Here is a 23,009-nt window from a genome sequence, read left to right as displayed (position 1 = left end):
ACAATGGGTTGTGCATGACTGATGCTAAGAACACTTTCACCATTAATGTAACGTATTAATACTTAATGACCATTAGGGATTTTGTAGGCAGTAGTTAGTCTAGACTGTAGAGAGACTGACATGTGGGAGGATAATTCTTCCTGAGAGTAATTTGGTGCATAGGAAATGTGTCCCTTTATAGTAAGGCAGGGGATGTTTCTGGATCTAACAAAGGGAACTCTGATGTGATGTGCTCAGCACTTGCAATTTCAACAGCTGTGTGCCATAGTTGGGCAGCAGAACAAGCTCTGGTAGGCTGTTCTGTCTCCTTACCCTCCTTCTCTGAATTGTGGTCAAGCCCTTCTAATGGGGATCGTATGATTAATGAAGGTAGGGTAGTCCTGGGTTTTCTTAAAACAGTTTTGGTTTTTGCACATTAGAGATACTGTGTAGGCGTGTTCCGTCTTTTGAGGGGAAAATGAGTCTGTTAAAGTGATTGCATACACTGTGTTGCATCTTTGTTTTGATTCTCTGTCACCACCTTAATGAAACTGGTTTCACAAAGTTGCTTAAGACTATCGCTGCTGAAAAGGCATTCATGGTCCAAGTTACTGTACTGGCTACTTCTTTGGAACCGACATTTGTGCAATAATCTAAGTCAACAATTAGATCTTGTTGAGAATGAACAGTTGGATTAGTAAGCTGCCTGATCCGTTTCCTTTATTCTTTATGCTGGTGCATTTAGGAGGAATGCAAATGAGGAAGCGGAAAGGAGGTGTTGCAGGATCTCTGTACTTCTGTGATACCAGTGTCAGATTGTTAATGTCTCTCAGCATGATTTTTATGAATGACCTGAGCTGAACATTTGAGAGGAGAACCTATGTCCAGCTGTTCCTGTCCATCCTCTTCATTCAGTCTCGCATTTCTTGTTTATGATTCTAGCCTCCTTTTTATTTGCAGAGTCTTCATATTAATGGTTCCTACTCTTTGCAATCAGCAATGCAACTTACTGCGTAGAGTAGCTAGAGGCTAGCACTGATACATAAAACAGAAAAAGCATTAACCATTGTAGGATTAAGGACTGGAAAGGGATTCTGGAAATGCTGCTGCCTAACAGCTCAGTTTTACTAATAAAATGTTTACATCTGATAGTGAGGAGCTACTGCAGTTTTTAAGAATAAATGTCTTTGTTTTTTCAGGTGATAGTGAAAGCTACAGAAGCAGAATGTTTGGATGCCAAGGTCAGAATCTTCATGGAGTGGATTTGACAAAATGTGTGGCTGTTGAAGAAGATTATCCTGTTACTTCTCCTTACTTAAATACTCATCTAACTCTTAGTCACCATAATGATAGTGACTTTTATGCCTTTTTTGGTTATTTAGAAGTTGCTTGTATAGAGAGCGTAAAACAAGCATCTCCTGACTTTGTGGAAACATTGACTGGTTCTTAAAATTAAGAAGTTGTAACCATAAGCATGTATGAATTTCTTGTTCATCAGCTCTAGGAAAAAAGCCTTGCTTTAGAGTTAAAGTAAGGCTATAAAACTGACATTTTGTGGCTTTAGTTTCATGTTAAATGCTTTTTTTGCTCAAGATTGGTCTTGGCTGATTATAGGCAACTACAACTGCTCTGAGCATGCATACACTTGGTTTAGAAGGGCTCACTTCTCTTGTCTTAAGATAAAAGTGATTTTATGTAGCTGTCTTAGGGTGGTCATCTCATATCTGGGATGACTGCATTTGTTTTGATGATAGGAGACTTCTGTACTATGAATCAAATAAGACTCAGCATCTAGTCTGTGCAGTCATCAGCAAGATGCTGGATTTAATTCCTTTTTTATTTTTACTGCCAGGTCCTACTAAGCTCTGTGCTTCTGCATATTCTCTTGGCCCTTTAAAACACAAACATTGAGCCTTTGCCTTCTGGCCTTCCACAACTAAGCTTTCACTGCTGACCTAAATATTACTACTCATTCTGCAATTGTTTTGGGATCCACTGTTTAGTTTTCTAAGTGCTTCTGGTCATTTTTCATTAAGGTTCTTACCTAGAACATATATCAAATGAGCATTTCTCTAAAAGCAATTAATTTTGGAACACTTGCTTTAACAGGAGGTTACAAAGGACATAATGAAGAAATAGGTTCTGGAAGAAGTAAGTAGCTTCTTTATGAGCAACATGTCAATTTCACTTTGCTATTAACTCAAAGAATGTTCTCTTGCTTAAGGTTCCTGGAAGTCTGCTGGTGAAACAGGTGGTGATACAGGTAAGATATACAACCATCTTAAAACACTTGTGTGTAACATTAATTGCCAAGCAATTACTGTTGATATGTTTAAACTCCATTAACCTTTAAATCACTGAGCAATAATGTGGCTGTTTTCACCTAAATAAAGATGAGTAACTCTTTGGAATGGATAGCTATAGAATTCTTTATACCTGAAGAAACTCTTCTGTTGAGGGCTGTTTCTTTTTAAAGGTAGTGCTTATCTAGTTGAGACACAGTTTGAAAGAAATTAAATTAGTAGTGCAAGCATCTAAGTGGTTAGTCATTAAAGCAAACTGCTAAGGGAGCAGTGGATTTTCAGTCTTGAATGTTCCATTTAAGATAACATTTTTGGAAAATATGCTTGATATATTTACTGAGCTCTAGTAAAGGATAGAATGACCCCCATATATACAGGAGATCAGGTTAAAATATGTAATGACTTTTTAGCGTGTATTGAAAATGTTGTTTGAGACAGTCTAATAGAATGTTTACTTACCTAGAGTGTTTTTGGTAAATGATTCTGGATTTATTTTACCTTTCTCTTCCTATTGAAATGCAAAAGGACAACAGTGAACTGACTCTTGTGTGAATAAGTCATTCATGATCCCTTTTCATTTTGAGGTCCCTCTGAAACAGTTTCTGTTGCTAACCTTTAAGTAAATATCAAATAATTCATTTTAAAACTTTGAGACTTTTAGCATGAAAAGTATCTTACAGGTATACAGGGTCATAAATGTGCTGCCATGGACAAAGTAATCATATCCTTGTATACAAATAAATGCATTAAATTATTGAATAGGCACAACTTCTAATGTAAAGATCCTTTATGATAGAATTGTTTTCTGCATGTTTGTAAGGTAGAGCCTTACTTCCATAAGTAGCTTTTCCAGATAAGGTCCTTGAGCACATGTGAGGCAAGAATGCTTTACGAGAGTGACTTTATACTTGCAAGTGAGTATTAGAGCTAGTGGTATAAAACTAAATTTTAATAAAATTCATTTATGAGATGTCTTCCTCCACTAAAGTGGAGGCAACTCTAAGTGACATTCAACTGAACTGAACTTCAGTAGCTCCTTACTTAAAAATTGCACTGTTTGATTTCTTTATATTGCTCATGAATTTGTACGCTTGTATTCTTAAGGTCCAAAGGTGACTTATGTGCCCCCTCCTCCACCTGATGATGAAGAAGCCATCTTTGCACATTATCAGACAGGAATTAATTTTGACAAATATGACCAAAGCATTGTTGAAGTATCAGGACTTGACCCTCCACCAGCAATACTAGTGAGTGAACTCGTTAATCTCAGAGGCTGTGTTGAGTGTGATTCTGCAGGGATGTGTCTTAAGTCCAGTGTACACTGCTAATGAAAATATTAAAGACTTTGAATCCTGTGGACAGTACTGTGTTGGAAAGAGATGTGACCTTTCTGAAAAACACAAATATGAATTCAAATGATATTTACAAACTACAGAAATGGCCTAGAAAAAGTAATACTGTCAGGACAGGAAATATGGTCCTTAAATTGTATAAAATATGTGTTTTAGACCTTAAAGAGATCTTTCACATCAGTTTATAGAAAGGCTGACAGTCTTCATGTTGAAGTCTGTTATTGGAGGGTCGTTAACAGCTTAAATGGGCATTTGTTGAAATACTCTTTGTTTTGACAGACAGGGTGGGATTTTTTTGGTAACTTCGGGTCCTATTTGCTGTGGCTACAGTTTATTGCTTAAAAGCAATATATAACTTTGCTCCCAGACATATGTATCAGTTTTCTTAATCATCTCAGGTGGCTATTTCAAAGAAATCCCTTTTGGGGGAGGATGGGGAAGAAAAGGAGGAGTGGTAGCAGCACCCGTGAGTGAAGAGAATATGCAGTTTTTCCCTCCCGCTCATCTTCTAAATGGTTTTCTTACTGAAGTTAAACTGGTTTTGTCACATGCTTTTTTTCCCCCCTCAGTAGGGGTGGTGTTTTAGCTTCCCAAAGTAGCCCTATCACCCGGGAAACTAAGAGCACATCTACACGAAATAAAACTGCAGAATTTGGCTTCATAGGACACCATGATGTGGGCTTACCTGTTTAAACCAAGATGTAATACATGGCTTCTATGCAGTTTTCTCTCAAAGCTAGTAAGACCTGCTGAAGGTCTGCTGTCCTTACAGGCAACTTTGAGTGGCATGGGCTGGTTGAAGAAAACTTTGGGGCTTTTCCTGTAGGAATCGTAACAATCTAGATGACTAGTGAGACTCCCTCAAAATTATTGCTTTTTAGTGTTTGGATGTCTATATCATATGGTAAGCATCCATTGTTTAAGCTTATGTAACTTAAGTGTGGTTATGTATTGTAAAATATCTTCTTACAGACTTTTGAAGAAGCTAACCTCTGTCAGACTTTAAACAAGAACATTGCTAAAGCTGGATACTCTAAACTTACTCCAGTGCAGAAGTACAGTATTCCTATTGTACTTGCAGGACGGGATTTAATGGCATGTGCCCAGACAGGATCAGGAAAAACTGTAAGCTATTTCTGAAGTGTTCGCACATACCTGAAAATGTGTGACCTTACTTTTAGGTAGATGCCTCAATCTTTCCAATTAAGGATTCCTCTGCTGTGAAGCATTTAGTGTAATTCTGTTGTCATTTCAGTGCAAATTAATTCATTAGACAGATGTAGTATTAAGCACAAGTATGAATGATGGATGGATAGTGATGTTGTCAGGGTGAATTTCTCTTAAAATATTTCAGTGAACTGGTGGCTTGATACAGCAGGCCAGTCTTCAGGACTACTGATACAGAATCAGAAGGGGTATAGACATGTTGTGGGAGGTGTTGATTAGAAAAAACAGTTCAAAACATTTTTTTAAAAAGCTTATGCCAGATTTTTAATATGGTGTGACATCCTGGAGCCGATCTAAAAGTATAAGATGGTCACAAACACCTTCTCACACTTTGGCTAATGCAGGAGGAATGTGATCTGATCTGAATCAGATCTGTAGTTTTAGGTGATTCAGTATTAATCATGGTACAGTGACTAGAGGTGATACTTGTTTCAACCTGTTAAACTGCCTAATATACTAAAATCTAATCACTAACAGTTCCTGTATCAAAATATTAGGCTATTAAATATAGCCTTTTGACATGTAGTGCAGCATGTAATTCTAGCTTGATGTAGCTTATTATTTATTAGTTTTGAAGAGCAGATGCATTCTTAACCGTCTGTTAGAGGAAGGGATGAGGAGAAATGTCCTAAAACTTATGCTATAAATACTCTGAATTGCTTTTGGGGTAGCTGTACAGGTGCTATTCTGGGTGTAACTAGTCTTATCTGGAAGTAAGACTGCTGATGCAGCTATGTGCTACTGCTTTGCTGTTTAAGTAGTCTGGAGATCTGTGCTTATCTCTCATATCTACTGATGATAAGAAAAAGCTTGTAAATAAATGTTTTAGAGTTTTTTACTTTATTTTTTTTTATTCTGGGCTATTTAATTATGATTGTATGCCAGTGTGGCGTGTTGAACTGTCTGAAGAACTTGAAGTTAACTAGTGCATGACTACTCCTGCATTATTAGACACTTAAGATCCAGAGAGTTGTTTTCATGCACCTTAAAACAAGGAGAAATAAGCTTAAATGTTCTGCAGTCTGTTGAGATCATTCCTTTTGCAGTCTGTTTTCCTTGAAGTTGATAATGTGCTGTATCATTCTAGTTTTGTAAGAGTGACACATAGCTTTTAGTGTGACTAATGAAAACATTATTTTAAGACTAAATAGCTTACATGGTGATGCTTACTCTTCAGGCAGCTTTTCTTCTACCAATTGTGGCCCATATGATGAGAGATGGCGTAACTGCCAGTTGCTTTAAAGAGCAGCAAGAACCAGAATGTATTATTGTAGCTCCAACTAGAGAACTGATAAACCAGATCTTCCTGGAAGCAAGGAAATTTGTGTATGGGTAAGTTTTTGTACCTTTGCCTGATACTGCTTATTTGGCCTTAATAGCAATACTTTTATCTTTTCACAAACACTTTCAAAAAGGTTTTCTGTGCAAGTGAAATTGCCTACAAGTACTTGGATTTAGATGGTAATACTGGTTAGCAGATTTCTTACTATATGGTTGGGGATTTAAACTTGTATTCTTATGACATTGCTTGGGGGAGAAAAGACTTACTCTATTTTGGAGAGGAGAAAAATCAGAAACTTGCCCTGTAGTCTTTATGAGGGAAAAACGGAATGACTTGAATAACTTAAGTCTAATTTGCCTTGTATAATTTGACTGTACTTTTATTTTAATCTTTGCCAGGGGTAAGAGGGTATGTATAGTGGTTTCAGTTAACTTCCTGTGGTAGTTTGTGATAACTGCTGTAGTTTGGACTTTCCAGTGTTATTGGTCTCCAACAAAAACATTTCACTGCTCAAACAAGCTATGATAACTCTGCTTCCTCAAAATGAAACAAAAATTTGAGTTGCCATTGAGCCCTTGGATGTTGCATGATGAAGTACATTTTTACTAGTTTGCTAGCGATATTTCTGTTGCACAGTGACAGGTTGCACTTGCCTTTGGTTTTTCAAAGAAACTCGGTGCTGGAGGCTGTTCTTTGCTTTGGGGAAGTTGCATCATATCAGTGTGATTGTTTGCCAAATGCGTTACTAAGAATAGCTCTTTTTAGTCTCAAACTGTTCTACCTGTGTAGCTGATTAATTAGTGTCTTTGAAACTGGATACAGGTTATTTCAAGATAAACTAGCTTTTGAGTTTAGAAAGTTTCTGTTGCAGCAGCCCTGAAGCAAATCAAAGTGACATGCATCTGGAGGGCAGTTAAACAATTCCCCAGGGTGTGTGCTAATCTGTTGCCTTTAAGGAATTGTGTATATTGCTCAGTTCAGATTCATGGTGCTCTTAAGCCCTTTTAGTTCAAAAATATATCCACTACTAACTGGTAGTGGATACATGCTGAAATGTTAGCAGTCCAACATCTTTATTCATGGCCAAAACATTCTGCAAAGTTCCAGTTCGAGGGTTTAAAAAAAAAAAAAAAACCAGCGGGTTTATCTGATTCATCATTGTTGCATGTGAAGTTGAAATGATTATCATCAAAAATAGCTGGTTTGGATGTGAATATACAAATTACACATGGCATGCAAGTAGAAGCCTTAATAGGAGGTTATAAAGATAAACTCTTGTATTTGTTGCTCAACTGCATGAGGTAGTACTTGCTAGTAGAGGTTGTCTTTTTCTACCGAAGAAGAAAATCTGATGTAGCTTTACTTGATAGATCTAACCGATGCCCCTAGTAGGAAGAGTACTAAACAGTTCAGTGTTGGAACAAGTTTGCTGTCTAATGCTTGAGTGGCACACTGTGTGCTGATACGATTATTTGTCTTACAAGCTGATTCACCTGTGTATATTGTCACATTGGCCCTGTGAGATGTGATAAGATTACATCTGAAGCTTTAAAGGCATACTTCAGTTCCTCTCCTTTTTCTGCCGGTATGCCATACAAAACAGAAAAATGTCTAACGTTATTTCAGTTTATACTGTGGATTATATCTCAGTTGAAGGGAGAGGGAAGAATGCAGGTGAGATGCAATGTGTTTCTTCACAGAAAGCCACATACACAACCTCTATGTAATATGAATGGGAACTTTCACTGAGGTTACAGTGAGTGTTTGAATTGGGTCCTGCTTTTGATTATAAGCTGTGCTGTATGATGAAGTTAAACCACTCAAGCTAAACAAGTTGGTTCATGGTAAATGTGAGTTCTGTGTGTTTTGAGGCTTAAAAAAAAAAAACCCATGGTTCAGTTACATAAATATGTAAGCGGAATATTTTCTGTATGTAGGACTTGCATAAGGCCTGTTGTGATCTATGGAGGAACACAAACAGGTCATTCAATTCGTCAGGTGATGCAAGGCTGTAATATACTGTGTGCCACACCAGGAAGGCTTATGGACATCATTGGAAGAGAGAAGGTAAGATCTTAAAATTTAGTCCAAATTCCCTAAGCACTCTTAGCCTTTTGGCTACATATTGGCATTCATTCTTCAAAGTTGATAGAAGTAAAGAAAGAGCCATGAAAACCTGTCAGTATGTGGTATTTATTTGTGCACTTAAACTACAGTTGAGCTTCTCTTGAGATACCCAAGTACCATAAAACATTTGAAAGAGTAACTTGAGTCTAGATCTCTCCAGTTTCTTTCAGGGGCACTGGAAAATACTGATTTGTATCAGAATTTAGCGTATTAAATAATGGTACACCCTTTTCTTACTCCTTGTGGGGAAAACTCCATACTGGATTTTCACTTGATTTCTTGTTTTTGCTACAATGGCTGTTTAGCTGTCTGTGGAACTACTTTGCTAATATCAACTCTTTTAATATTTTTATACTGATTTATTCAAAATAATAAACTCTAGTAGTAATGTTATCTTTGTATTTATATTTTTCCAGCCATCATATTGTAAGTTCTCAGCTGAAACTTGCTGCATAGCAAAATGGTGGCTCAGTGATGTTGCACTGAACAAATGAAGTTTGGAAAAAAACACTCTTGTTGATAAAACTGTGGTTTCTGTGGTTTTGAGAATGTGTGATGGCGAGAAGGGTGGGAGAAAACATCTCAAGTTCAGGCATAATTTCAAAATGGATGTAATAATAGTTGATCTACAATAGGCTCCATCCCAATTTACATTGCTTGACCCAGTTCTGAAACACTTTGTTGTAAGCATGCTATCAGAATTAGTGTAGATGTAAGCTAAAAAAGTTAAATAGAGCTTGGGATGTAAACAAAATATAATACCTGAGGAGAACATAGGGCTTTAACTGTGGAAAAATTTAGACTTTCACTGGAAAGAAATAAGTAAAAGTTGGATTTCGCCAAATAGGAAATTCTAGAAGTGTCAGTGTCAATGAACCAATAAATTTTCCTTTCACTGAAATATCTACAGATTGGTCTGCATAAAGTGAAATACTTGGTGCTAGATGAAGCAGACCGTATGCTTGATATGGGTTTTGGTCCAGAGATGAAGAAGCTAATTTCTTACCCAAGCATGCCGCCAAAGGACAGACGTCAAACACTGATGTTTAGTGCCACTTTTCCTGGAGATGTTCAGAGGTAGGTAGAGTAAGGGTAGAAATATATCTGAAGGTGTATTTGTATGTTTTAAAAAATAACTATCTGAAGAGTTAAGGATGCTGTTTATGTTTAGAAGCTTATAAACTTGCTAGAAGATACTGAAAAGCTATAATGTTAACATTCCATGTTGAAGGCTTTCCTTTTTTTATGTATAGATGAATTGCTTAGTTTGGTTGGGGACTCTCAAGCAACTTTAGAAGTTTGTGAAAGTTCTTAAATTCCTTTCTGCAAAAGTCCTCATACTGCCCCATCTGTCCCCCCGCCCCATCGCTTGCCACCGTGTAAATTCAAAAGCAGTGATCCCACTCTTTCACAAGCAGTGCTGGCACTGCTGTCTTTGGTATCAAGGCATAACAGGGAGAAGCAAACCGTTGCTCAAGTTACCAGCCTTTGATCTAGAATCCTTTCTTGTGTGCATGCACACTATTTGCTTTTTGTAGTTTAAAACTTCTGGCAGTGGGTTTTAGATGTGTCTTACAGCTTTATGACTCACTACCGTTAAAGCTTCCCTTTCTGGACTTTGAGCAAGATGCAACAGATAGTGTTGCTGAGCAAAGGAGTAACAGAACAAAACACCTCTTTTCATATAGGTGAATGGGAAGTATTCATTATTTTCTGCTTTTGAAGAAACTGATATCTGATGATCTGTTTTTAAACTGGGAGGGTCTAAAACTTGAATCTGAACGTTTGAGAATTTTTATAGCTTTTGTGGTATTGATACTGTTGTGTCAGACTAAAACATTTGTAAGCCTCTTACGGTTTGAGAATATGTAAACTGATCAGACCATTGCCATACTGGAGCTTCAGTGGGTCATTTTTTGATAGCTCTCTTCTGGCTTTTCAACAGGCCTGGAAGATCTTTTTTGGAGGCAAGATAAAAACATCTTTAGCTGCCTTGTAGTGAACTAATAATGGGGCTTGTTTATGCAGCAGGGAATCAAGCATTCTCACTATACCCTGGGAGAAGATTGAGTGCCTCCCTTTAAAAAGAGGAGTATGCTCTGCATGGTTAAGGTGTCAGGGTTGAGAGGAGCCTTGCTGCTGTCCTTATCAATGTGTTTTGGCTAATGCTCTTCCTGTGTGTTTTGCTACATACTGAGAGGTGATAGTCAAGAATACCATAACCACCAGCACCTGAAAGGAGATTCCTTCTGCTGTGCAGGGTGTTTACAGTTTGCTTCTGCTTTATAAAGAACCAAATCTACCTTTCTACTGTCAAGATTTACAAGCACTGGTAGAAGACTTCAGTAGCTTGTGTGCTGGATCATGATTTGGAAATACATAACGTTCTTTTCATCTTTTGAAACTGGAATACCTACTGGTAATGTTCTCGCTTTAGAGAGCAAAAACTTTCCTTTTCTGGAGTCAGTTCTTCCCTGGATTTGCTGCCTTTTTGATCCTGGAGTCAGGAAAGCCAATGTGTTTTTCCTCACTGTCCTATCAATGCAAATTTGGTAGGTGGTACAGGACAAGATAGTCTTTTTGCTAGCCCTGGTGGGTTCAGGCTTGTATTTAGACTTCTTTTTAGCGGACGTAATCAAGTTAAGTTTTACCATGCTACTTGGTTTTGTGGTTGGACTTGGATCTTGGCTATTAGATGGGCATTTGGTCTGACTCATAAAGCTCTTCCATGTACTGGAGTTAAGAACACCACGCATTTTGTAGCTGATGTGTGAATTTGAAATGAGGAATTCTGGCTTTGTCATCCAGTAAAAGGAATTCTTTCTTTTTCTTCTCTCCCTCCCTGTTTTGTTTACTAAGCAGTTTCTGAAGGGTTTAATCTTTCCTTTTGCTTTCAATTCAGGATTGTTTCGCAGTGAGATCTTAATTTCCAGTCAGATGTTAAGACCAAACATACTAAGCCTCTAATAACCTTGGGAGATTTAGGTCTTTAGCTTGCTTGCTGTTGCTCCTCTAAAACTTGAGGTTGCCAACTTTCACTTAAAGATTAACTTATCTGATCCCCACCCCCCTGCAGTGGCAGCTGCTCTGTGGCAGGCTGCTGGATATTAAGCATACCTGTGCTGATAAGTTCAGTTTAGTGCAACCTCTCAACTATTACGGGGCATTCCTAGGAGTTGTCTATTCTGGCAAACTTCTGTCAGAAAAGATCACCTGCGAAAGGGGTAGCTAAAGAGCAACACTAACTGAGCAAACAGTTATTGAGGTAGAACTTGACTTTTGCCGATGGTATCTGTTCTGAATAAGTGAAACTGTAGATTAATGCAGTGAGATAGCTGTATGTTTTTAAGCAGTGCTTTTGTTGAACAGTCAATAAGGACTGTGCTGTCTTTTGAAGGTAAGTTTTGAATTCAGGCCTTTGTAGGATTCTCCCCTCTCCCTCTAGATAATTACAAAACAGTGCTCTGATAACAGTCAATGTGGGCATATGTGTTAGTATCCTGTTTTACTTCAAATATGTATCTGTAATTCTTTTGAGATGGCTAGGAAATGTAGTGTTCATGTTACAAAAAGCTGCAAGGAAGTAATTGTTCTATAGACCTTTTACTGGTCTTTTTTGTATAGCAGCTTGAAAAACAATACTAACTTTCTTAGCATTTTTAAAAAATGCATAGCACTCTAAAATGCATACATATCCTCTGCCTTGTGAGGAATGAAATAAGTAATTGTTGTGGTTGCTTACACATACATGAGTAAGTCTTACAAAATGAGATGCATGATAGACTTCAGGTTGCTCAATTTTGTTTCTCTCTAAGGCTGGCCGGTGAATTTTTGAAAACTGAATATTTATTTGTTGTTGTTGGACACGCGGGTGGAGCCTGCAGTGATGTTCAGCAAAGTATTCTTCAGGTTGCTCAGTATTCCAAGAGGGAGAAACTGTTACAAATTCTGCAAAGCATAGGTAACTTTCCTTATTACTAATCCAGAATAAACAAAATCCTTACTTTAAACCCTGCTCTTGCTGCCAACAGTCATGATTCCATTCTAGTAGGCTCAGTATAGACTTTGTAAGACTATTGTTTGAAGCACTCTCCAGGGAATGCTGCTATTCTAAAACTGAGTTTGAGATTTTTAAGCATATTTGTGCTGCAAATGGGTATTTGACAAGGTCTCACCTGTACTGAGTAATAGCAGACAAGCTTCCCAGGTGGTGAATTTCTCTAAATGGTCAATTAGTAGTTGCTTTAGCAGCTATGGTATTGCTTGCAGTTTGTCTGGGTTTTATTTCCAGTTTTGCTCAGAATGTATCTTACTGTTTAACTCTGAAAACTAGGAAGCAGTTTGGAGTTATAATATGGTCTGTCTTGTTGCTCAGTGCTCAGAATGGTTTGTTACTTCTAGCCATATGCCCTAGAAGTAGGTTGCGTACTGGGACTTGGCCACAGATCAGAATTAAATGTTTCCTGATATTTTTTGAGGAGAAAGATATAATGCAATAGTCTTCGGCTAGGTTTCTGTATTGATCTAGAAATGGATGGATTGAATATAATCAGTTTAACGCAGGCAAGAAATCATAATCATACCTTAAATACCTTACTCAAAACCAGTTCTAACACTGTGTAACTAGTTCTCATGTACGTAAGAACTGCAGGTGTGAATAGTGAAAATGCATTAGGTTTCAAACTGCAGTAGATCTGAACTCTTGTTTAACACAGATCGTGAACGAACCATGGTGTTTGTGGATACAAAGAAAAAAACGGACTTCATTGCAGCCTTTCTTTGTCAAGAAAAAATACCAGCCACTAGCATCCACGGGTAAGTATTTTTTATGTGAAAATCACTTAATACTATTTCTTGTAAGAAGCTTTTCTTGAGATTCATTGCCTGGCCATATCTATCCAACTTAGCTGCCCTAGTAATCAATAGCTCCACCCAGTTGAGAATGTAGTGTTTCTGAAAGCCAGTTTTTACTTTGTATTTGCCGAGTATGTATCTTCATGGTTGACCACACTTCAAATGCTCTATTGCTTTAAGGCCTCTGTTCATCTGGATTTTGGATTGATTGGCAGGTTTGTAAATTCTAAGATCAAGAGCTGTCTCTTAAGCTGTGGAAATGGTGCCAAGGCCACTTGAAAGATTTTCTGCTAGGAAAGTTTGGTCTGTGGGTATATCCTATTACTCAGTAGCCAGTGCGGCTGCACGTATGTATCGCTGTGGGGAATGTTGAGAAAGAGTGGCTGCAGTTGGAAGACCTTGCCTTTCAAAAGACTTGGATACTGAGGACATTTGTACTCCCAAGAAATCCTGTGATCCAAAGACATGTGTCTGCCAGTCTGTTTCTAGGCAGAAAAAATAGTTGAATCCATACATATGTTGCAGGATACTTTACTTCTGTGAGCTTTCCAGTTGACTGGTACTGTAATTATTTAGACTGAGAACAAGAGGATCATATGCCATACTTCCTAAGCAATCACTTAGGCCCAGGATTTATGGAGATGGTTCGAGTGATAACCAGCCATTTCTTGTCATGATCTTATCAATTCCTCAATTTGGCAGCTTTCTAGTTTGCTCCAGTAGCATTTCACTGATGGATCAGTTGCCTTTCAGTATGTCCTGTGCTTGACTGGTCATAGCAGCTTTGATAACTGCTTTTTGACACCTCTTGAGGATCTCTCTCAAGTCTCCCTCAATAGAAAGTAGACTTGTGCTTGGCTGTTTTGGTTTCACTTCATTACAGGGTTGTAGAATTTTTTTTATCAGTTATTTGTAGCTGAAAAGCCACACTGCCAGATCAGAGGGGACCACAGTTCTTCAGACAGTTTTGTTGTCCTCGTGCTGACTTTCAGAAGGCTAGCTTACATCTCCAAGCTTGCAGGATATGCTTGATTTCATTCTGGTATGGAGCTGTTGGAAGATAGTAGTAAAGGCTTTCAATTCATAGGATCATGGGATAATTCAGATGGGAAGGGACCTCAGAAGGTCATCTAGTACAGCCTCATGCTCAGAGCAGGGCCAGCAGTTACCACTAATTGCTGCTAGTTTTGATTTCAGCCAGCTGAAGAAGTGCTTATGTAAGATGCTTAAAGTTGGTGAAGGTCAGCAGCCAAGTGAATGCCGGCAGAAACTGCTAGTCCCTTCTGGCCACCCTCCTGTTGAAACTCTTTAGTACAGAATCACAGAATAGTTGAGGTTGGAAGGGACCTCTGTAGATCATCTGGTCTACCCCTGCTGCTCAAGCAGGGTTAGCTAGAGCAGGTTGCCCAGAACTGTGTGTGGTCAGGTTTTGAATATTTCCAAGAGTTGGAGACTCCACAACCTTTCTGGGCAGCCTGTTCCAGTGTGCAGCCACCGTCACAATAAAGTGTTTTCTTGTGTTCAAGTGGAATTTGATGTTTGTCCATTTTTTTCTCATCCTGTCACTGGCCATTACTGAGAAGAGCCTGGCCCCATCCTTCTGGCCTGCTTATTTTCCACACATGGCTGTCCTTGTGGTCCCATTAAGTTAGTTGGATTTGTATGTGGAATCTACTTTGAGGGCTGTCTTTGAAACCCTAGTTGACCCTTTAGACTCTAGGTTCTAGTTTGACCTTGATACAAGAGTGACTTTCGACTTCCTGCTTGAACTGCAAGGACGTATCCCAAGTTTATCACAGAAGTCTCTCCTCAAAGCTTAACGGGAATAAAAAAAAAACCTTCCTAGATTTGGCCTGTAGATAAGGCTTAAGAAAGACATGAATATTGACAGGATAGTGTCTTCTGTTCATGTTACTAAGCCTTTCAGAGCCGTTCCTGAATTGGAGGGGAATACCTAGTGGTCCAAGGGACATAGGTGCTTGTACATAACTTCAGAGTGTAGTGGATTCCAGCTTAACACGTTACGGAGCTACTTGAGCAGTCTTGGTCATCAGAACATATTTAACTGAGGCTTAAAGTAGCCTCACTTTGAGAGCTCTCTACCTGGTGTTTGAATACCTACCCGTTCCTCTCAAGTGTTCAAGCTCCTGTACTGCTGAAGCATCCAGGAGTTTTAATCCAGTAGATCTGGGATATGAAGGACAGGAGACCTACTTTCAGCTTTTGGGTGCATGAGAATGCTGCTTGGCAAGGACTGCTTCTAACAAAAAGATTATTTACCAATAACAGCTTTTTGATATGTGGTCCACATCTGTCCATCTCTTTATTGCAAATACAGAGAAACCAAAACTATATCCTTGCCTGTATTGGTAAGGTGGATGCCTATGCTACTGCTCCGGGCAGTTTTCAGTCTGAGTCACAAGTGGCACAGTGGCACAAATATGTATGTGAATACATTGTCAAGGTCTTGTTACTGATAAGCAACCTTCTAAGAAACTTACCTGGTATGTGGAGCAGTACTGGTTTGCTTAGAGTGCTTGAATGAATATTTGTTCAAAATCTTCATAAGTGGATGATCTTAATGCTAAATATATTAGAATGTAATAAACACATATAAGCAACGTGTTCTACTATATCTTTTGTCATCATACATTGTGATTAAGGAGGATCTTTTTGTGTTAATGGGGTGCTTCAGGAATTCAGGTGGCAGCTGTAGAGTTTCCACTCTGTCTTACAGGCTTCCCCAGAGGTGACAAGGTAAGTCCAATCATGTATCATACAGACGTGCTGTCAAGTCTGCCTCCTTGATGTGTTCATGGACTTTTTACAGCATTCGTAAGGAGATTGGTCTGAAAAGAATGTTTCTAACTTGCATTTGTATGTTACTCACTAGCATTTGGTCAGGTACACAACAGTGAGAAACAAGGTGAAATACTCACTAGTTCCAGGTCCAAACCCATCTAAAAGAGATGTCCATCTCTTAAGTGATGAGCTAATATGCAGTATCACAGTGGTTGTTTACACTTCAGAATATAGGTAAGCAAACTGAATGTTGACATTCACCACATGAAAACCAACTTTGCAGTATCTTGCATCTTTTAACTGGAGGAAGGGACTTTTGAAGTCTTGTCAAGAAAACGATGGTTTGGACAGCATTCTGAGAAACATCAGACTATTTTGTTTGTAGATACGTTAAAATTGATCATAGTACACAGATACAAAATGCTTGTGTGTATTCTGTACCCTGTCAGTTCTACAGGTGTGTGTGAAGGGTTGTTTTGAGATTTGGTTTTCTGTTCTTGGCTGACCTGTAGCATGTAGCTGAATTGCTATTGTACTACTTGTCTTTTGTTGGAGGAGGCTCCTGTCCATTGCTTTACAATTACTACACTGTAAGTTAAGGTACAGTAAGGGTAACTGGTCCCATGCAAGCTGCTAAACTCGTGAATTTTACTGATTTGTGATTCACTTCAGTTTTTAATTGGAAACTAGTTAGGATAGCTTTCTTAACTGCTCTTCTCTGGGATACCAGTCATACCAGAGTAAACTAAATGGCCTGTGTTGGATTCAACCAAGTACTGTGTTTTTTGCTATTTAATTTGTTCTCTGATTTGGACAACAGAAGAGCATCTGTAAAACTGATCTACAATATGTAAGTACTAATTAATCAGTAAATATTCTTTAAAAATGTTAAACAGCAACAAAAAAAACACCAAATGTAGCGAACCAATGTTTCTTGCCCTCCTGAGGATGAGCAAATGCAAGTTCTGTACTCTTGTCTGGTGACTTTCTGCGATGTCTGACAAATGTTCTGTACAGGAGAAAAGGTAGATTTCACCTTTGTTCTCTTGTTTCTCTACTGCAAAGCAGCAGTGAAATCACATCTAACTATGGCATGAAGAAACTATCAGTAAATAAGTGGCCCTTCTTTAGGGAGGATGTGATACGTAAATCTCTCTTGTAATTACTGCCTTGACACAGGAGATTAATTCAAAGAGATATATCTGTGACAGAGCACCCTTTGTAGGTATATCTGAATCTGTTGTTTAAAGCATGGAAATAACTTAAATCCTTGAGAATGAAGTCCTGTTGTCTTCTCTCCCTTTTCTTCAGTTCTCTTATGGTTGCCCTAGCACCCTTCCTTCCCACTTCACTGCCTCATATTTGAGATAATTCCATTGCTTCTAAGTGGACCATACATGTAGTGTTCAAATAGTCCTAATATGTTTCTTTTTTAAAAAAAATCTAATTTCTCTAGAGGCTTAGATTAAAGTACTTAATGTGCCTTACTGCAAATCAGTTAAATCAGGAAATTCCAAATTGGTAGGTATTTTTTGCAAGGACAACTACTGTGTGTGAATCTTCCTTGCTCTTTAGCTTGTGTCTTAATATTACAGACTTTATTTTTTTTTTCTTGGATATCTATTCTAACTCTTGTTTTCTTTGTAGAGATAGGGAACAGAGAGAGAGAGAAACAGCTCTTCGGGATTTTCGCTCTGGAAAATGCCCAGTTCTTGTGGCAACTTCAGTGGCAGCGAGAGGCCTGGATATTGAAAACGTTCAGCATGTTATTAATTTTGATCTTCCTTCCACCATTGAAGAGTATGTACACCGAATTGGACGAACTGGTCGTTGTGGAAATACAGGCAAAGCCATTTCTTTCTTTGATAATGGTTCAGATGGCCATCTTGCACAATCTCTAGTTAAAGTGCTTTCAGATGTAAGTTTCAAATCTTACTGTGTTCACTCTTCTGTTTTGGGAGGACTTTAATGTACTAAGTAGCTACTTTGGAACACTTGCAGAACTGTGAATTGGTAAAGTAGTCAAAGTCTCTAAATTCACTTTTCTAATTATGCAGGCTCAGCAGGAGGTTCCAGTTTGGCTGGAAGAATTTTCTTTTAGTGTCCATGAAACTGGTCTTAGTGTTCCAAGAGGAAGTGTCCTTACATCAGTTGATACCCGAAAAGTAAGTATGGAAACAAACTTCAAGTACTGGCTTTTAAAACTTTGTGTCAGTATAAAAGCATGTTTAGCTGTGTATATTGAAATTAGTGCCACTGAAACTATTTTGACTGGAACAGTTTCCGTCACCTTAGTTGTGCATCTTCAAAATGCTCATGGTATTTCTGAAGCTCATTTTGGATAACTAGTTTGCCTGACTTCTACAGCACAGCCTTACTAGCTGTGTTAGTCTTATGTGCAGTGTCATGAATTGCTCTGGGAGAAAAGGTTTGTGCAAACATGCCCTAAAGCTGTAGTTCCACAGAGCTTATGCTATGCTTACAGTAAGACATAAAGGAATTGGGAGAGAACTGATAAGCACAAATTGCAAATCTTGTTTCCCATTTCAGTGTTTTGGCCACTTGTGTTGGTTTCTGCAGAATTCAGTTGGTTTCTGCAGAATTCAGAATTAAGTTCTTGCTGTACTACAAACACAGTATCATCTCTAACGGAAAGAGATTTTCTTGGTCCCAGTGTCTAATTCTGGTTTTCCTGTTCTTCATTTTTCTTGTTCAGCCTAACCCCATCCTGAGGCTGATTGTGTATATTCTGATGCTGCTTTTATCAGAACTTTTAAGAAGCTAAGCTTCAGAGCTTTTTTGCTGTAGTTCACTTGCTTAGTGCAAGCTAGAGCTGTGTGTACTTATAAATGGATACATGATGATTTAAAATGGTTGTAGAATATAGTTTGCATCATTCTTGTAGACATACTCCAAGTGTCTTGAAACTTTCTTGTGCAAGTATTGGGGGGGGGAGGGGTGTGGTTCTTGATTGCCCACAAGATATAATGGCTTTTGTCTGTCTCTTCACCATTGCATCTGTTATCTTTGTTACAAGCAGAGTGCTCATGAATCACTACATGATTAATTGCACTGTGGAAAGTTACAATAGCAGCTTTGGGGAAGCAGTGACCCAAGATCTGCTTCATCTTAACTAACTATATTGAACTAATAAACATTGTTGCTTCCTAGCAAGGATTTGATCAAAGCCAAAAAATTATACACGGGGCTCTTTGGAGAAGAGACCCTTTGCACAGCCATGGAAGAAAGGCTTACAAAGTAGATTTTGATCTTGTTCCCTTGTTCAAAGGGATTGTTGATCATCTTTGATACCCTTTGAAGGCTTGTTTAAAAACTTTGTTATTGAAAATAAGTGGCACTTGTGATATGTCACCTCATAGGGAAGGGAGTAGCTTTATTTTTTGCTCAAGTGAGTCCTGGTAGTGAGTCCCACTAGTTTCCGGTATGGAACTGAAAAGATTTTCTTTAAGGAATCCATGTAAGATGCACACTAGTCTCTCTGGTTTTGATGCAGGGCATGTATCTTTGAGCATGCGTGCTCCTATTTTCAGTGCTTTTTTAACTGCTGTTTGGTATTTCTTGTTTCTGTCTACTTGGATTTTGATGCATTCATTAAAAGCCTCTTGATCTCTTGCTTCTAAGAATTTTGTCGTGTCAGTTGCATTCCAAATGTAATACTATCTTAGGGACTACAGGGGAAAATAAGTACTGCTGCTTGTCTTTGCTCATGTCATTTCTGAAGCTTTAGTTTCTCAAGTTCAAATCTTCCTTTCATGAATTACCTTTTTGCATCTTGTAATTAGTGAAAGTACTGGGTGTTTTGGGTGCATCTACTTATCTGCCAGCCCCCTAATCAGAACTGACTTTTTTCCTTTAGGTCCTCATGGACCCAAGGGACCGCCATGGGACCTCAGTTATCTATACTTAAGCTTTTGTTTCCTCCTTGCTGTGGAAATGCAATTTCTAGCAGTCATTCTCTCAGTAGATTTTTTTTATGTTCCTGTTCTAGCATGCTTTTTATCTAGATTATTTCCAAAGGTGGATCTCATCAACCTTTGAATCTAGATTGCCTCCAAAAATACATCTCTAATCACTGCAAGGAGTTTAGTCTTCCAGCGCTTCATGAAGTCTGTCACTTCTAGGGCTGAGCCTGTCTCTCATGTCCTTGACCTCTCAATTACAAAATCTGACTGTGACTTTTGACCCACTGACTTCTGAACAGAAAAGTTTCAGGGGAAAACTGTTTGCTGTTTGTAATGTCTTGGGAATGCTGCCTTCTTAGTTATAGATATGTAGTACACAAACTGAGTTGGAGATCATCAAATTCTTCCTCTAGCGGCTCGAATTCTTCTACCCTCCCCTCTTCGTAGTCTTGAGAATTAGGAACTTTTTTCTAATCAACTCCTAGTTAGAGAAGTTTAGAAAATTGTTGCTTGCAACTTCAGTCTCTTCAATTTTGTTTTTCTTTACAGCTGATGACATCGTTAAACCTTGAAGTTCTTGAAAAGGACACAAAGTTCTTTCTCAGTTTAGACCCGCCAGAGGTGTCCAAAACTGTTGCAAATGCTTTTCAGTGTTTTAATTCCTAATGCTTAGGGCAAGGGCCAAATTATAAATACTTGTTCCTCCTGTTGGTAGTGCTGCTGCTTCTAATCACTTTTAAGACCTCTTGAAGTCAGTGATCCTAACAAACTGCATGTTCCTAATCAGCCTCTTTTTTTTTTTTTTTTTTTTTTTTTTTTGAAATTGACTATTAAAGCTACCTTTTTCTACTGTTTATAGTCAGCATACTTCTCTGTTCTCCCTTGAAAAAGGCTTGTATCTATTGTTTTGTTCTAGTTGCTACTGTCACTGTATCAGCTGGAATAGGCCTCTACTGTAACATGGGCATGTTGTTTAATAATGTTCATTTTCTTCACTGAGGAAGAAAGCAAATCTCCTCAGGTGCATGTGATCACTCTTTTTCAAACTGAATGCTTAAAAGACCGTTTTATAGTAGTCGATTTGAACAAGGAATCTGTTTGGAGGCTTTTGTCTGTTTACTTAAGAACAATCGTATAGGTCACTGGGCTCAATTCCTTTTTTCAAAAGGATTTTACTGGGAAAGTAATGAAGACAGTGGTTCTTAAGAAGTGGAAAAAAGGTTTTTCCACAAAGCTATAGTGAACTGTTTTGTGTTGGGTAAGAGAAGAAGCTTAGATTTGAACAGAAGTCTCTGGCAATCTGGAGAAAGGTTATTCTCTCACCTGATAAAATCTGAGGCTGGTAAAATTGTTTTAATTTTGGATTAGGGTCTAAAAACCTAATGCATAGAAGTTTGATAAAAGCTTCTTTACTTAAATATGATGTTCTAATGACATTTAGCGAGTCAGGTGTGCAGAAGGGTAAAATTGTTTTATAACAGCTTTTGTGAAAGGATTGAATGTGGATGTTAAATTGATTCTAAACTAATATCTATTGTTTCCTAGAATTATGAAGGCAGAGGCAGCACCAACCCAGGAGGAATGAGAATGTCATACACTGCAAGTGCATTTGAGTCATGGGATTAAACTCATTTAGTACCAAACTAGATTGTTTTCTGTTGTGCTTTGTGAGCTGTTGCACTTACTGTTCCTTATTGTTGAGCTTTATGGAACACAATGTTTAAAGGCTAGCTGATATCATATAATAATGCCTGCAACAACATATGCATACTCAGTTATGGTGAACCCTGTGATTATCACTTCATGTAAGAATGCAAAAGCCATTTTTAAGAAACACTTCAGGTATTTCTTTAAGTGTTAAAACTTTCAGTAAGAGTTCACTGATACTTGGCAGCTTATATGTTGCTATAAAGATGTGGAATTTGATCCCTGTTTGTTTTGTAAGTGGAAAATAGATTTGCTGAAATTACCACTTTGTTATCAAAATTTTGCATGGAAAAATTGTGTTGTGAAAACCTGTCTTGGGAAAGGCTTCTATATAAAGAGCTCATCTAAACTTAATGTCTCTTCCTATTTCTACAGGTCAGTTATAAAATTTGTACCAAATGATGAGATGGCTTATCTTAAGGTGCTGTTAAACTTGTGAACACTTATTTAATAAATACTTGAGGATCATGTTTTGTATTGGTGTTTTGTTTCCATGACAAATGTGCAAAAAGGCCTATGTCATTTGCAGCTTCGTGAACTGATGCACATATTCATGTATTTCTGTATGGAACTAAAGTTCAGTGGCTACATCCGCAACTTAGCTGAAATTGATGCTTGTACAGAGCTGTCTTTTGAGAAGGATGGTGCCTCATGTTGCATCTGGTGTAATGTTTCTGCCTTTGACAAGCATACATACTGTTGTGTTATTTGTCTTGTTGAAAAGCTTGTTTGAGAGCTGTCCAGAACGTCTTCCTAGACTTGCAGAAGCTGCAGAGGGTAAGCAGATGTTCTCAGTTCTGCTGTGAGATTTCCTTAAAATTGCTTGTTCTTTGAGTATTTTTGGATTTTCCAGTGCAATAGGCTATGAAAGTGCATACCACTATAACCCAAAGGGAAAAGCAAAGTTGTGCTGTTTCAGTTTGTGTCTTGCACAGCTGAACAAGTTTCTGTCATGTTCTCTGGTATTCAGCACACAACATGCTGAACACTATTTCTTGCTCAGCCTTTCCACTTACTATAGGGAAACAACACTGCTTAAGAGTGAGGGTCTAGTCCCAAAGTTTGTGAAAATCGGAACTGACTTAAGCGGTACCATGGAATCGTTTACTGCAGCAAAGCATTCTGTTGTTTCTACTTTTTGTAGAAATACTTAAATATCTACTTAGAGTATACAAAAATATTTTCGTATTTACTTTTTTGCACAATATGTAGCAGTCAGATAAGTAATTGTGTAGTTGAAGTGAGTTGAAGTGAAGGTATACTTAAAGTGCAATTCATAAGCAGAAAACATATTTAAGCTTGAAGTCTGTAGCTCACAGTACAGCATCGTGGGCAATGTGACTGTTTCTCCTGACAATTCTGCTTGAGGATTTTTATATCCATTCTGAATTTCAGTCAAGTTCAGGGTGCTTTTGGTTGCTGGCTACAGCAAATGCGACTGAGATGCATGATT

The 23,009-nt window shown here is 38.1% G+C and overlaps 1 protein-coding gene across 1 annotated transcript; it reads left to right on the top strand.

Moving 5' to 3' along the window:
• Nucleotides 1-356: 356 nt before the first annotated feature.
• On the top strand, nucleotides 357-22,024 carry LOC135324480 (probable ATP-dependent RNA helicase DDX4). Its single transcript, XM_064500972.1, has 13 exons — nucleotides 357-369; nucleotides 1,179-1,421; nucleotides 2,089-2,130; nucleotides 2,204-2,242; nucleotides 3,387-3,529; nucleotides 6,039-6,193; nucleotides 8,081-8,210; nucleotides 9,181-9,347; nucleotides 12,086-12,231; nucleotides 12,986-13,085; nucleotides 17,574-17,844; nucleotides 17,984-18,091; nucleotides 21,395-22,024. The coding sequence occupies exons 1-13, from the start codon at nucleotides 357-359 to the stop codon at nucleotides 21,473-21,475; spliced, it is 1,638 nt and encodes a 545-aa protein (XP_064357042.1). The 3' UTR covers nucleotides 21,476-22,024.
• The last annotated feature ends 985 nt before the right edge of the window (nucleotides 22,025-23,009 follow it).

Source organism: Dromaius novaehollandiae, chromosome W, assembly GCF_036370855.1.
Source record: "Dromaius novaehollandiae isolate bDroNov1 chromosome W, bDroNov1.hap1, whole genome shotgun sequence".
Lineage (NCBI taxonomy): Eukaryota > Metazoa > Chordata > Aves > Casuariiformes > Dromaiidae > Dromaius > Dromaius novaehollandiae.
This window is presented reverse-complemented; position numbering and strand designations above follow the sequence as displayed.

What these genes read in the sequence shown, in the direction of transcription:
- LOC135324480 (XM_064500972.1), top strand. An exon ending in TGAAACAGGTGGTGATACAG is followed by an intron (nt 2,243 to 3,386) that starts GTAAGATATACA and finishes TGTATTCTTAAG; the next exon opens with GTCCAAAGGTGACTTATGTG. An exon ending in ACCCTCCACCAGCAATACTA is followed by an intron (nt 3,530 to 6,038) that starts GTGAGTGAACTC and finishes CTTACTCTTCAG; the next exon opens with GCAGCTTTTCTTCTACCAAT.